The sequence below is a fragment of the Mustela putorius genome, unplaced genomic scaffold, assembly GCF_011764305.1.
Source record: "Mustela putorius furo isolate JIRA1106 unplaced genomic scaffold, ASM1176430v1.1 tig00000873_pilon_pilon_pilon, whole genome shotgun sequence".
NCBI classification, from domain to species: Eukaryota; Metazoa; Chordata; class Mammalia; order Carnivora; family Mustelidae; genus Mustela; species Mustela putorius.
This window is the reverse complement of record NW_025421504.1, coordinates 7,526,664-7,540,244: the sequence shown is the minus strand read 5'-3', so window position 1 is coordinate 7,540,244 and position 13,581 is coordinate 7,526,664. Positions and strand designations below refer to the sequence as shown.

At 51.4% G+C, this 13,581-nt stretch overlaps 1 protein-coding gene across 3 annotated transcripts; it reads left to right on the top strand.

Moving 5' to 3' along the window:
* Positions 1-4,210: 4,210 nt before the first annotated feature.
* Positions 4,211-13,355, top strand: SSTR2 (somatostatin receptor 2). 3 transcript variants are annotated; one of them, XM_004749054.3, is made up of 3 exons: positions 4,211-4,489; positions 8,584-9,667; positions 12,958-13,355. In XM_004749054.3, exons 2-3 carry the CDS (start codon positions 8,675-8,677, stop codon positions 13,021-13,023), a joined length of 1,059 nt encoding a protein of 352 aa, XP_004749111.1. In that variant the 5' UTR covers positions 4,211-4,489; positions 8,584-8,674; the 3' UTR covers positions 13,024-13,355. The 3 variants fall into 3 exon arrangements, with proteins under 3 accessions (XP_004749111.1, XP_004749112.1, XP_004749110.1); XM_004749055.3 differs by lacking the exon at positions 12,958-13,355 and adding an exon at positions 10,174-12,702; XM_004749053.3 differs by lacking the exon at positions 12,958-13,355 and having other exon boundaries at positions 4,213-4,489; positions 8,584-10,121.
* Positions 13,356-13,581: the final 226 nt, after the last annotated feature.

Genomic DNA, 13,581 nt, shown 5'->3' with positions numbered 1-13,581 from the left:
AAGATTAAATGAGATAAAGAATGTAGGAGACCCTCAGCTCCCATGCACATAATGGGTACATAAGAAATGTTAGCGATGAGGTTATTAGTAAGCGTTGTGGATCTTTAAGAGAAGAAGAAGTGTCTTTCAAACTTGTGCTCTTTTTCTACAGGGCATCTTAACGAATGATCCAGGTAACACTCTTGGGGAAAAAAATCACAGAGCAGGGTGGCCGCACGTCTTCCTGCTCTGTTGCCGAGGGACTCAAGAAGAGGATCCTGTACAGGGTGCGAGCAGCCGGGACTCCGTCCTCAGGAGCGGGAGCGTTGTCTTGCTGGAGCGGGAGGGCTGGGGAATCGTCTCCTCCAGCCCCCACACACCGTGCGGGGTGGGGTGCCTGTGGAAGGGGCACAGGTCTGGGACCCAGAAAGAGCTGATTCGACTCGACCCTGCCACTCCCTAGCTGGGTGAGCCCGGATAAGTCACGGTGCCGCTTGGAGCCTTGTATCTTTCCCTGTATCATCATGGGAGGGGGGCTATAAACCTGAGAATTCCTAAACTCCCTTCTGGATCCAGGATTCTGTTTATGTGCCCTTCTGTCACAATGAGGGAGACAAGAGAAAAGGGAATTGTGTCTAAGCCATGGTGTCTTCCACCCATGATCCCAGATGCTACATTTATTTGCAGTGGTTTCCGCGGAGGTTCTAATCCCTGCTACTCACTCAGCCACTGTAGTAGTCCCGCAGTAGTCCGTGGGGGTGGAGGATGTGAACAGAGAGAAAGAAGGAAGTGGCCCAAACTGCACCTGTCAAGGGGTGGGGGAGAGAGAAATGAAGACTTGGTCCTCACGTTAACCCCTTCTGTGTCTGAAAAGACCATGAAACCCGCTCTGCCAAATGGCCAGATTTTTAAAAGAAATCTGGGGACCATATTGCATAGTTTCCAAAGTAAACGTCAGGCCCACGATGCTGGAAAGGGTTTCTCATGGCACCAGGTAGAAGATGCAGTCTCGGCGTCAGGACGCAGAAGCTGACATCGCGATTTTGGGGGGGAAATGCGATTGGTTTAGGAGTGACAAGGGACAGAACAGCTGAAAACAGGAGTGTCCCTCACGCCCCGGGGCCTTCTCTTCCTCTCTACAGCGGTATGTTCTCCGCTGCGGGAACGTTGATCTTTACACAGCAAGAGAGACGGCAAACTTCACCCTCGGTGTTCCCACAGCGAACAGAAAAACCGTACTGGGGGCTCCCAATCAGGCCCAACCCCGCCAGCTCCTCCCTCCCCTCCAGGCTTCACTGTGAGACTTCCAGCCACTAAACTGACCGCAGAGGAACACTTTCCCCCATTCAACTTACTACACCCGCCGCTAAGAAACTTGGAATTTGTATTCACAACCTATTCACAACCGTGTTCCTAGAGTGTGAACTTCTCACCAAAATAGCCAACCAGAGGAGCACCTCCCCAGATTACAGGCTGAGCACAGGCCCGGCCCTTTGTCCTGCTTGGGTTCCTGATTTCCTGCGGTCTATTGTCTCTCTGATAAGTGCTGACAGAGGGAAGGGTATTATTCAATTGCTTTAAAGACATCAAACAAGCCAGAGCCAGGGTTATCTCCTCCCCACTCCATGGGTTTTCCAGGCTCAAGGTTCTGTTACTTAGTTACTAACTGAGCTGCAGAGAAGTAGAGGCAGCCTGGGGGTGGGGGTGGGGGTGGTGGGCAGTGCCGACTTCATTCAGCCCAGGGTGGGTTGGGGGAGAGTCAAAACAATAGCCATTAAAAGTCAAACAGGGAAGGGGAGCCTCAGGGTTGCTGGTGAGTACAGGTGGCTGCAAAGCCAAGCTGGTCTTTGGAGGCATTCAAAGCCAGGAGGGGGAGGCATCTGTTATCTAGACAAAATCAACAATCCTTCTTGATTAAACGTTTTCTGCTGTCAAGGTCAATGCTATTCAGTCCCCATTCACTGCCCTGCAGAAGAGACAGGTGCACCTGAGATGGATTGCGCCAGTATTTTTTCCTGACTTAGGCAAGGAGAGGAGATATCACAGGAAAAGGACAGGGAGGGGCATTTCCCTGGTCCATCTCCAGGATAAAGAACACTGTTGGAGGAGTCACCGGAATGGTACCGCCTGTTGACCCGCAAGCCGCCCTCAGGCCATTGGAGGCCCATTACCTCCTTCCCTGTTCTTGGCACGTACATTCCACCCACTGTTCCAGTACTAGGAGCCACTTTGAGGACGCAGCCTTGAGAATAATGTCATCAGAGGCCATCTGGCCTTTAAAGCCGCTATATAAACCTAAAAGGTTTTCCACCACGGGTGCAGAGATGTACTCATCTTGCAGTACATAAGACAAGGCTCCTAAGTAAATTCTGTTGCTTCCTAAAACCACCACCTACCACACTAGAGTGGCCTGCCTGTTTCTGTCCTCCGTGTACAGGGACCAGTTTCAGGTATCACCCAGAGAACTCCAAGGCTGCGAACCACCAAGCCCACAGAACTACCCAAGCAGCCTTGAAAGAAGACGATCTTGATCTTCCAGAAGCGGCCTGCTCTTGATGGTGTCGTACTCATCATACTAAAATAGAAGTAAAAACAAACCAAGCATTGTCCCATCAGGGTCACTTCATGGGGAGGAGGATTGGGGAGTCGAAGGCCAGTGGTTCATTTCTTGTGTAGGTTACAAAACTGTGCTTACTAAAAAAAAAAAAAGAAAGAAAGAAAGACATGTCTAAGCCTTTTGAAAAGGTAACACGATCACAAGGAAAGACTTCTGAGAGTGGAGTGGGCACTTTGAGTGTCTTGCTTTTCCTAGAAGCCGGGTGGATCGCTGGTTTTACACTTGAGATGACAACAGGTATGGCACAGGACGCGTACCCCAAGGCTGCAGAGTTATGAGCCCAGTTCCACTCTGCCCTCCTGGTACTCTCCCCACCCCATCTCTCAGCCGCCCAGGAGCAGGGGCACACCCCTCTAGTGAGTGTCCCACCCCAGCCCCTCTGCTCTACAAGGAGGGGTCTAAAGAGAAGCCAGTTCCCAGATGGCTTGGAACATGAGGCAGCCACTGGCTCAAATTCTGTCTAGCTCCTAAGCTCCAGGATGAGGGATACGAGCCCCATCATAGCCAACATTTCAAAAGGAGACAAAGTCAGCGAAAAGCCCTGATCCCCACTTCCAGCAGAGGGTATCCCAAGACCCAGCATGGCCCAGAGAGAAATGTGCCGCTGACTGCTACCTTCCCTGGTGGTTTCTTTCCTGGGTCCCTCACCCATTTCTAGGGCTCACCCTACCTGCTAAGCAGCGCCTGGACTTTCACTTTTAACTGGTGAACTTGGACATCAGGTAGTAGGGTGGACAGTCCAAGGCAGCTCAGCCTATCGAGAATACTGTAATAGCTGTAATAGCTGTTTGCTTCCAGTTCCCCGTCTTCCAAAAGTGGACCCAGGCTAGCGGAGTGCATTCATGTACTTTGAGGAGGTTGAAGAAGGAGAGGCCCCAGGATTATGACTTATTAATCTATCGCTACAGAGGCTGAATCATCGCAGTCAAAAATGAGATCGCTTTAACTGGGGCGATTCAGCTCCCACTTCCAGCGAGTCCCCCTTGGCTTGCGCACAGCATGCGGCAGGGGAGTTGAGCTGAGTCGATCCAGCAGGTGCTGACCAACAGGCTTACAAAGCCCGGCGACCGGCAGTATGGTCGCTGCCCCTCTGAGCATGTACGGCTGGGAGAGGGCAGGAGTCGCTGCTCCGCTGAGCCTCTGGCGCTCCTTGAACCGAATTCAAGTGCGGGCTTGCTCACTGGGTGGGCGGGGAGGAGTGCCGGGGAGGAGTGCCGGCCACTGCTTGGAGAAGGGTTTTCCTCCAAACCCACTTCCTCCCTTCTCTCCCCCTAGTCCTGGAGCCTGGGATGACCCAAGGCAGTCACAGCTTTGCCAACCTGTCTGACGGAAGAGATGGCAGGGGTCCCCGCGCGAGTCTGCATCCCCGGGGCCGCCACCCCAGCTGCCTGGAATCTGCTGGGTGAAACACACCCGATTCCGTGAAAGCGGTAAGAGGGAAAGCAGCGTGTGTCCCTGCCGCAAGGCGGAGATCGGGGTTCCTTCACGCCCCCCGGCGCCCGTGAGCTCTGCCCGCAGCCCCCAGCGGATTCTCCGCGGCTCAGCCCGGTCCTCCTACGGCCCGGAGGGCGGAGCGAGGCTGCTGTGACGTAACGAGGGGGGTGGCGTGGGGAAATGTGCCGAGGGGCCGGGGCTCCGCGGGGCCAGTCCCGGCGACGCAGCCACCCGTGCGCGAGCGATCGCTCGGCCACCCGCGCCCCAGCCCCAGTCCGCGCTCGGCGCCTGGGGTCTGCGAGCCCTTCGGGCTCCGGGCGGCGCACGGGGCGGGCGGGAGCCGGCAGCGCAGGACGCCGAGCTCCAGGTGCCCGGCAAGCGGCTGCGCGCCGCGGTGCCCGGCTGGGTTGGGGACTGTCGCTGGGTGCTGAGCTAGTGGATTGCAGCGGAAAATCAAAGGTGAGGCGTGTGGGAGTGTGTGTATGTGTGTGTGCGTGCGTGTGTTTTGTGTGTGAGAGAGAGACGCACTTGGGCACCTGGGTGGATCTGCGCTGCATGGTGGCTCGCACCTCAGTGTGTCCGAGAGTAGGTCCCGGTGTGGGGTTCTCTGCCCTGTGCCTTTTGGGGGATGATTTTTGTGGCAAGGAAGGAGAGCGGCTGTCCTGCCATGAGTGGGGGCTGTGGGTCATGTGTGCAGGAATGGACGTGTTCACACCGCCGCAGGCTGGTGCCCCTGGCATGCGCCCTTATCCAGTCCTCATCCCCCAGCCGGCTGCTCCAGGAGGTAGCTGCGACAGGGACAACTTCTCTCCCAGCCACCTGCAAAGAAGCCTCCACGCGAAGAGAGCCAGGCTGCTGGGGCGGGGAGGGGTCCGTCCCTTCTGGGGGCTTCTGTGGGCATGCATCCCGAGATCCGAGCCTGGGAGGGGCAGGCGGCGGAGCAGAGAAAAGGGAGCGATTCTCCATCCTTCCTCCCCCCCAGGGAGACGGATGCCCAATGGTCTAGGGTCCGCTTCCCCAGCGCTCAGAAGGAGAGGACAGTTTGCCTATGTTTGGAGAGAATGAATCCCTGAGTGGCCTGTGCCCCTGAGGCACTGGCTAAGTCCCCAGGCAGCTGTCCCCCGCTCCCGGAGGTCCCTGATGTCTCGCCACCCCCTCCCTGCGTTTAAGAAACTGGGGTGCTGGCGCAGCTGTCTTTAATCTCCCCCATGGTCCTCCTGGAAATAGCAGGGAATTCTTTAGGAAACCCTTTGATCTTAGAGCCATCGAGTTGGATGATGAGAATTTTCTGTGCCATCCTGAGAACCGAACAGGCTGTCCCGAGTCTCACCTCTCCCCCACGTCCTTCGCCAGTGCTGCTTGGGCTTTTCTTAGGCTCTGGAACCCCCCACCCCCACCCCACGGTGGCCCGCACCTGGCTATTGTCTCTCTCTCCCGCCGGTGGGGCGGTGGGGCTCGGCTATGGGGGTGGTGAGACCTACTGGGTTCAGCAGGCCACTGGGTAAGTGGCGGTGGGGAATGAATGGAGTGGATGAGGGCTGTGGGGGTAGAATGCTAGGGAGAAAGGAGAACTAAAGGCGAAGAGGATTTAGCATGTTTCCCGATGCCCAGTCCCCATCCCCATGCTCAGTTCTTAGGCTCTGGGGAAAGGAGGGGATGCCCCGGACCATTCTCACCCTCCTCTCCAGCAGAGCACAGACTCCGTCTCAGAGAAAACCAACAACCAGCCATTTCCAAGGTCTGTAACTCCTGGGCTGGAAAAATAAAGCAAGCAGAAACCCAAACTTCCTTGTGCATTTAATCGAACCACAATCCAACAAGTATTGATTGCCTGACATGGGGCTCCACTTTCACTGGGACCCAAATGAAGCACATGTCACTCGGAGACCTGAGGCAGCAGGCTTCACTGTTAATGAAATCAGAGTCACTGTGACTTAAACTCATTCTTCCTTGGAGGAGCCTCCCCACCCTAGACTGGCTCCCCAGTTTACCTCCTCTGCTACCTTCACCGAGCTCTGCCCGCCATCTGTGGTTGCTTCCTAGCCTGCTTAGAAAAACATTGACCCCATGCAGTTTCAAGCCATTGACTGAGACTCCAGCCAAAAAGACAGAATTAGGGCTGGAGGTTAGCGTTTGACTCTCCCCCACCCACCTGCACCATCATCAGCCTTATCCCCAAAGCTCTAGACAGAGTTTCTGCCACCCAGGGGTCTTCAGACTCACCCAGACTTTGGAGTATGACCTTGCATGTTACACAGACGGCACCCTGGAAATGCTAGTGGTTAACGTACGGTCCAGTGGAGGTGGCTTTAGTGGGATTCTGGGTCTGTAGAATTAGAGTACTCATAAGACAGAAAAATGGTGGAAACAACCCAAATTGATCAAGGGATACCAAAAATGGTTCCTTTACAACTTTTTTTTTTTTTTTTTTGAGAGCTGCCAGATTTTGCTTTTTACCCAATGCAGACATTAAATCCTGGGTCCCCAAAGTACTTAGCAGAAAGGTCAGCCGCAAAGCCCAGACCCCACTTTACAGACAGTCTTCTGGTAGGGAAATGAGCACAGAGAGGATAAACAGTGCACCTGGCAGTGCAGAATGAATCAGAGGCAGAGGCAGGCAAGGGTGCTCGAGTACCTGTTGCTGGCAGAGGCAGGCAAGGGTCCTCCAGTACCTGTTGCTGGCAGAGGCCCCCCCTAGCTAATTAGCAGTCCCTCCCAGCATAAAGGAGCCATTTCCAATCTTCACTCGGGCACGGAAGTTGGGGTGGGGGGGGATGCCCTGTTCAGGAGAAATGTGTCCGCCGAGTGAATTATTCCCGCTACGTGCTGAGCACACCACCCCTTACCATCTTCTCTATTCCTGGAATGACCTCATTCCTGCCCTCCCTGCTTCACTCTTCATATACTCAAGACCCAGTCCAAACCCTCCTTTTATGAAGGCTTCTCTGAATTCTCCAGGAAAGGAGGCATCCTCAAGCCCTGGGTTCATTTCTCCACAAAATTCCTACCCTAGATGAGCTGGCTTCCTCTGCCTGTCTCCCCCTCCTAAACTGGCACCTCCAGGAGGGCACCAGCCAGGGCTCATGCATGCCTGTATCCCCGGTGTGCCGAACAAAGAAGTCCCCCAGCCCTGGATTTTGCATGACAGTAGATAAATCCTTTACTTAAGTGATGAGCTATTGTTTCAGATCTTAAGCCAAGCCGGTAGTGTTACAATTACTTTCCCAGCATGATGGTAAAACAGGGGTCAGCTGTTTTAAACCAAAGCCCAATTATCAGTCACTCAGTTTTCCAGCCCACTGAGCAGTGGATAGGATACTGCAAAAAGTGCAGTAGGGTCGGGTGTCCCCTGTTTAAATCTCAGTTCTACCTGTTCTATACGGGGGATGGAAGCAAATTACTTAAACTCCCTAAGGCTCAGTTTCTCATCTGCAAAATGGGGATGCTTATCCCACTTCCACTGGGAAGATCAAGGGGATAAGGAGTGTGAATGAGCTACTGTGGTGTTTGGGATTCACTTCTGTGAATGAGCTTGGCTCCCGTATTCCTCCTTCATGGGGGATCCCAGGCAAATCCTCTGGGGTGCTAGAAGAGGAGCGTTCTGGGGCAGCATCTCCCTGAGGGACCCTCTGAGGCATGTGGAGATCAAGCACTGGAGACTGGAGAAATGAAAACAGAAGAATCAAAATAAACTAAATCTACATTTTAAATATAAAGGCCAGCCAGACTTTCATTTTTAGTATTTAGGATCATAGATTTGGTCATTCTGTGGGCAGCTTTCCGCAGATTGCAGATACACGAGATGGCACAGGAGAAAGGGGGGGCAGGCAAGATTGGCTGAGTCCTGAGTATGAGCCCAGCACAATGCTATGCTAGGCGCTTCCACACGGATCTCATACCTCAACCTTCCGATGCCATCATTGTCACCAGTGGGAGTCAGAGTGGTTAGGTGCCAGGGACGAGGTCATACGGGCTTCCTGGTGGAACCCTGGTTTGTTTTACCTCTAAAGTCTGGGGTTTTTCCACTCTGGGGTTTCCAGAATGGAAAGACTCCAAAGCAGTCAGCAAGTCCGCGGAGACGTCCTCGTGGGGAGCAGGCCGGGAATGCTGGTGTCAGATCGTTCTGAGTCAGGGGCTGGACTCCACATTCTGCCTTTTTACAGTCTGTTCCAGTCAACTTCTTAGGAATCAAAGGACAAATTTTGTTTTTATTTTTTAGTTTTGGTTTGTATTGGGGGATTTCTTGGGGGGGGGGGGCATTGTTTGTTTGTTTTTTTGCAGCCACAGCCATCTCCCACATGTGCGTCACCAAAGATGACAAGATAAACTGTGATGATTTAACCCAACCCCCTCCCCCCACCTCCCGCTGGAAAAACAACTCAAAAAGTCTGCACACTGATGAGAATGGGCCTGTAGCTCTAATGCTCAAATAGACAGAAAACACACTTTTCAACTGAAGAGTCTGTCTGAGAAGGTAAACCAGAAACACAGAAGGCTGGGGAGAGCTTAAGTAGCCTCTGACTGATGGCGCCATCTTCCTTTTTTCCTTGCAGATGTCACAGTGGATCCTTTGCCTCCAGGACACATTAAGGTGAGAATACGACCTCTGGCTGTCTAGAACTAGCCTGAGAGTGTAAGGCAGCCATGGATATGGGATATGAGCTACTCAATGAGAGCCACACTTGGCTTTCCCCTCCATTTGACCTTGATGGCTCTGGGGTGGCGGCCAACAGCTCCAACCAGACAGAGCCGTACTATGATCTGACCAGCAATGCAGTCCTCACATTCATCTACTTTGTGGTCTGCATCATTGGATTGTGTGGCAACACACTTGTCATTTATGTCATCCTCCGCTATGCCAAGATGAAGACCATCACCAACATTTACATCCTCAACCTGGCCATCGCAGACGAGCTCTTCATGCTGGGTCTGCCCTTCCTGGCCATGCAGGTGGCTCTGGTCCACTGGCCCTTTGGCAAGGCCATTTGCCGGGTGGTCATGACTGTGGATGGCATCAATCAGTTCACCAGCATTTTCTGCTTGACGGTCATGAGTATCGATCGATACCTGGCTGTGGTCCACCCCATCAAGTCGGCCAAGTGGAGAAGACCCCGAACGGCCAAGATGATCAATGTGGCCGTGTGGGGAGTGTCCCTGCTGGTCATCTTGCCTATCATGATATATGCTGGGCTTCGGAGCAACCAGTGGGGGAGAAGCAGCTGTACCATCAACTGGCCAGGTGAATCTGGGGCATGGTACACAGGGTTCATTATCTACACCTTCATCTTGGGGTTCCTGGTGCCCCTCACCATCATCTGTCTTTGCTACCTGTTCATTATCATCAAGGTGAAGTCCTCTGGGATCCGAGTGGGTTCCTCCAAGCGGAAAAAGTCTGAGAAGAAGGTCACGCGGATGGTGTCCATAGTGGTGGCAGTATTCATTTTCTGCTGGCTTCCCTTCTACATCTTCAATGTCTCCTCTGTCTCGGTAGTCATCAGTCCCACCCCAGCCCTTAAAGGCATGTTTGACTTTGTGGTGGTCCTCACCTATGCTAACAGCTGCGCCAACCCTATCCTGTACGCCTTCTTGTCTGACAACTTCAAGAAGAGCTTCCAGAATGTCCTCTGCTTGGTCAAGGTGAGCGGCACAGATGACGGGGAACGGAGTGACAGTAAGCAGGACAAATCCCGGCTGAATGAGACCACGGAGACCCAGAGGACCCTCCTCAATGGAGACCTCCAGACCACTATCTGAACGGCTTGAAAAAGAAATAACACGCCAAGCTCTGCCAAGTGGCATGTGCTCCCTGCCCCCACCCCTCCCTTCCTCCCATCCAGTCACACCTGGCTTCTAGAATAGGGAATTGCTCAGCATGAGTCCAATCAGAGAATAGTGTTTGAGTCGGCTTGTCTGAGTGAAAGATAATGTATTAAATTGATGACGCCCCCACCCCCTTCCCTTTAAAGTGAACATTTAAATGCAGGCAGACAATTCCAAGTCAGGAGAAGACGAGATCATGCCTGGGTGTGATCTGTAGAAATGGTGAAGCTCAACAAAAATAGAAAAGTGTATCTGCGTGTTTAAAACCTAATATGTAACCTGTGGTCTTAACATTTATACTTCTCTCTTCTACTACTCTCTAGCCTCTGTATAGTCATTACCTATGTTTCCTGGGTTTCAAAGTACACGAGTAGTCATCGAAGTGTGCCTAGTGTAGGTGGACGTTTATTCCAATATGGTACCCGCAGAAATGGACCTGCCACGAAGCCAATAAAGTTTAAGCTTCAGGGATCTCTCATGCTTGGGCAGTGTTTTCACATGACCACATGTTTCTGAAAAAAAAAAAAAAAATTGTAAAAGGAAGACATTTTTGTATTCTTTTTCTTAAAGAGGTCTCCTTAAAGCTTCCAGTCTCTCAAACCCACCTCGGCCCCTGGGTATTGGCCTTCCTAATTTCAGACAAGTTAGACCAAAGTAAGAAGGGAGAGGGAGAAGGGAGTGGAGGGCCCAGAACATAAATGCATGTGTTTTCTCGTCTTCGATATAATCAAAGAATTATTCACGTCCTCAGAAGGATACACCAATGGTTGGGGTCGTTGATTACTGGATTTATCAAAACAAAGCCTGCTTTTTTAGAAGATTGCGTTTTTTTCCTCCTTTATTTGTATTAGTTCTTCTTAGGGAGCCATGGAAGAGGAGAGTGGAGGAAATCACTGACATGAAAGGCAAAAAAAAAAAAAAAAAGGGACTGTGATTCTTGTGGGGAAAGCGTTTTTCCCCCACCATGAAAATAAATGAATAAGAGTAAAGCAAAATGACATCTTTACAAGAAAGCATGAAATTCCTTTTTTTTTTTTTTTTAAATGCCCGACATGGCTTCCTAATGAAAGAATGGAAATATAGTTCAATGACTCCTCTATTTTTTTTTAAGGAGTTGATAGAAATCTAGGCACTAAAATCAATCAATCATCAATCAATCAATCAATCACAGTGCACTAAAGACCTGAGGCCCCTGTTCCTAACACAGGAGCCCGTGTAGCAGCCCAGCACATAGCAGGTGCACAAGGAAGAATGTCCAAGGGAGCCCTGCCCCTCACAGGCACACCTGTACCATCTTCCTCGCCCAGTAGACACGCCAAATAGCCACCTTTAATTCCACACTCTCTGAGCTATTCCTCATGCACAGTCCTAACGGACAGGCACTTCACACCGTCGATGACATTTTTCTGTCCCTGAAATGTAGATGAGCTCACCGACAAGTGGTAAGATGAGATGATACCCATTTCACCGATTGCCAGGGTCTGAACAAATACACACTCGTGTGTTTGTGGGGGCGCCATCCCCTCTGGGTTTCTCGGAAAGCCTCACTCTTAGTGTCTCGTATATAGGTTTTACCATAAAAAGGAGCTCTCCTCTTCTGGCTCCCTGAGCAAGGGCCGTCTGCACGAATGACTAAGAACTCCACCCATGACGGTCACTGTGAATGGGCTGCCTTCCTCCTGTCTATACTATGCTCACCACCTCGTTCCCAAAAGTACTTACTGTGGCCTAGAGAAGTGTGTTCGGTGATATTATGACAGATCAGTAAATCCATGCAAAAATTAAAAGAGGTACAATTAGAAGATGCGACTCTAAGCAAAGCCATGACCCAGACGTGCCCGTGGTAAGATCTCCCACTACTTGTGGAGGAATGGTCAGCTACAAGTTCCGCTGAGGACTTCCTGGCAGCCACGACAGACAGAAGGCTACTCCTCCTCCTCTCCCTCCTCCGCCTTAAAAACAAGCAAAAATTTGGAAGGAAATGCTTTAAGCCCAACATTACCTTTACTAATAATATGAGACGTTCCAGGGTCTTTGAATAAAGGCTGATTTTTTTTTTTCTTTAGGGAAGTGATTCCAAGGGACCAAGAAGTGATGGAAATAATTTCAGGAAAGACAGACTAACCGTGTAGCCCTCAGGCCCCTGCAGTCAGACACGGCCTCCAAGGAGGCCATCTGAAGTCTTCAAACAGAATGCCTATCCAGGTTTAAGGTCAGGGCTCATCAGCACCGTGGCTGTTCTAAGGGGCCTTTAAGACTAAGCTGTACTTCTGTCCAAATCAGCAGGCAGATTGCTATGATACGCTGTGCTCTGAATAGCAGATATGCTATGCTCTGAAAAGGAAATCTCCACTTTTTGAAATAACTCTTTCAGGGATAGCTGGCTCTCTGGTGGCTTTCATTCTTCCAAAAGAAGGAATAAACCTTTTAATTTCAACGCTAACACGATTTTAATTCTGAAATGTAAGCTGAGCCTCAAGTCAACATTTAATTATGCACATAAATCTGCTGGATGCTGGGAGAGAACCAAAAAGCAAGGCCACTCGTTGATTTGTGGGCAGCTGGGCATTCGGATGAACGCGAGCTACTCTGTAACCTACCCATTAGCGCGGGTAGTCAAGAGCTAGTTACGTCTGGGTGAACGTGGCGAGAGAGGGGTCAGGAGAGAGAATGGGACGCTGTGGCCCTTGAAGGGCGTTGGCTTGGGGTGGACATGGAACGTGGAGTTGACACTTTGGTGGAGTTCGTGCCACGGGTTGGGACAGTCTAGGCGGACCAGCAGAGGGACACTGGGGGATAGGAGAACACTGCATTTCCTTCCTTTATTTTTGGAAGAAGAAAGAGGAGGAGGAGGCAGGAAGCAGAGGAGAAAGAGGAGGAGGAGGGAGAGGACGAAGAGTAGGAGGAGGAGGAGGAGGAGTCATTACACTTCGCTGGCTGTGGCTGCTAGGAAAGTCCTGAGCGGAACTTGCAGGCGACCTTCTGTGGCGTAATAGCGTGGGATATTATGCATGAACTGTGGGGTCGCTTTTCCCGTAGTCTCCTTTTAAAACTATGCCTCTTTTTATTTCTGCATGGATTTATTTATCTGTCACGAATGGATGCAGAGAGGAAAATGTGGGCTGGCGCGTGGGACTTCCAGAGCCGGCCGGGAGCCGGAGTCTACTTGCTAACACAGATTTAACCTCCGGGTCGGAACACACGTGTTGCTGGCTGGATGGGAGCCCCGTGCTGGAAAAGTGTACAGTCTGGTCGTTGAGAGAGGTAGGAAGGAACGTCTGTCGGGATACGTGTTCCTAATCAGCTCCCAGCGTGACTTTGCATCAGGACCGCTGGGTCAGGACAGAAGGCAGAAGTGAACTTTGGCCAAGTTGGAGGAAGGAGGCAAGAGAATCACCAAAAGGCTCCATATTTGGTTGGGAAGGTCCCGTTAGTCTTTCTGGACCATGTGGCCTCGAATATAAATCACCACAGGTGGCTAGCCAAGCATTTGAGCTCAGAAGTCATTATTTATATTGGGCTACTTGTCTGATCCTCACATTTGCTGGATTCAAAAAATACCGAATTTCCTATCCAATGTTCTATCAGAACAAACCTTCACTTACACGGGTTGTCCCCCTTCTAATATGTGGATTTCTTGGAACATTCCCATAGGCAGAGTCTCATATTTTTTTTCTAGCAGCTCATCTGGAAAGTTGGCCCCAGGGATTATATTCCACTTAACAGCTGAA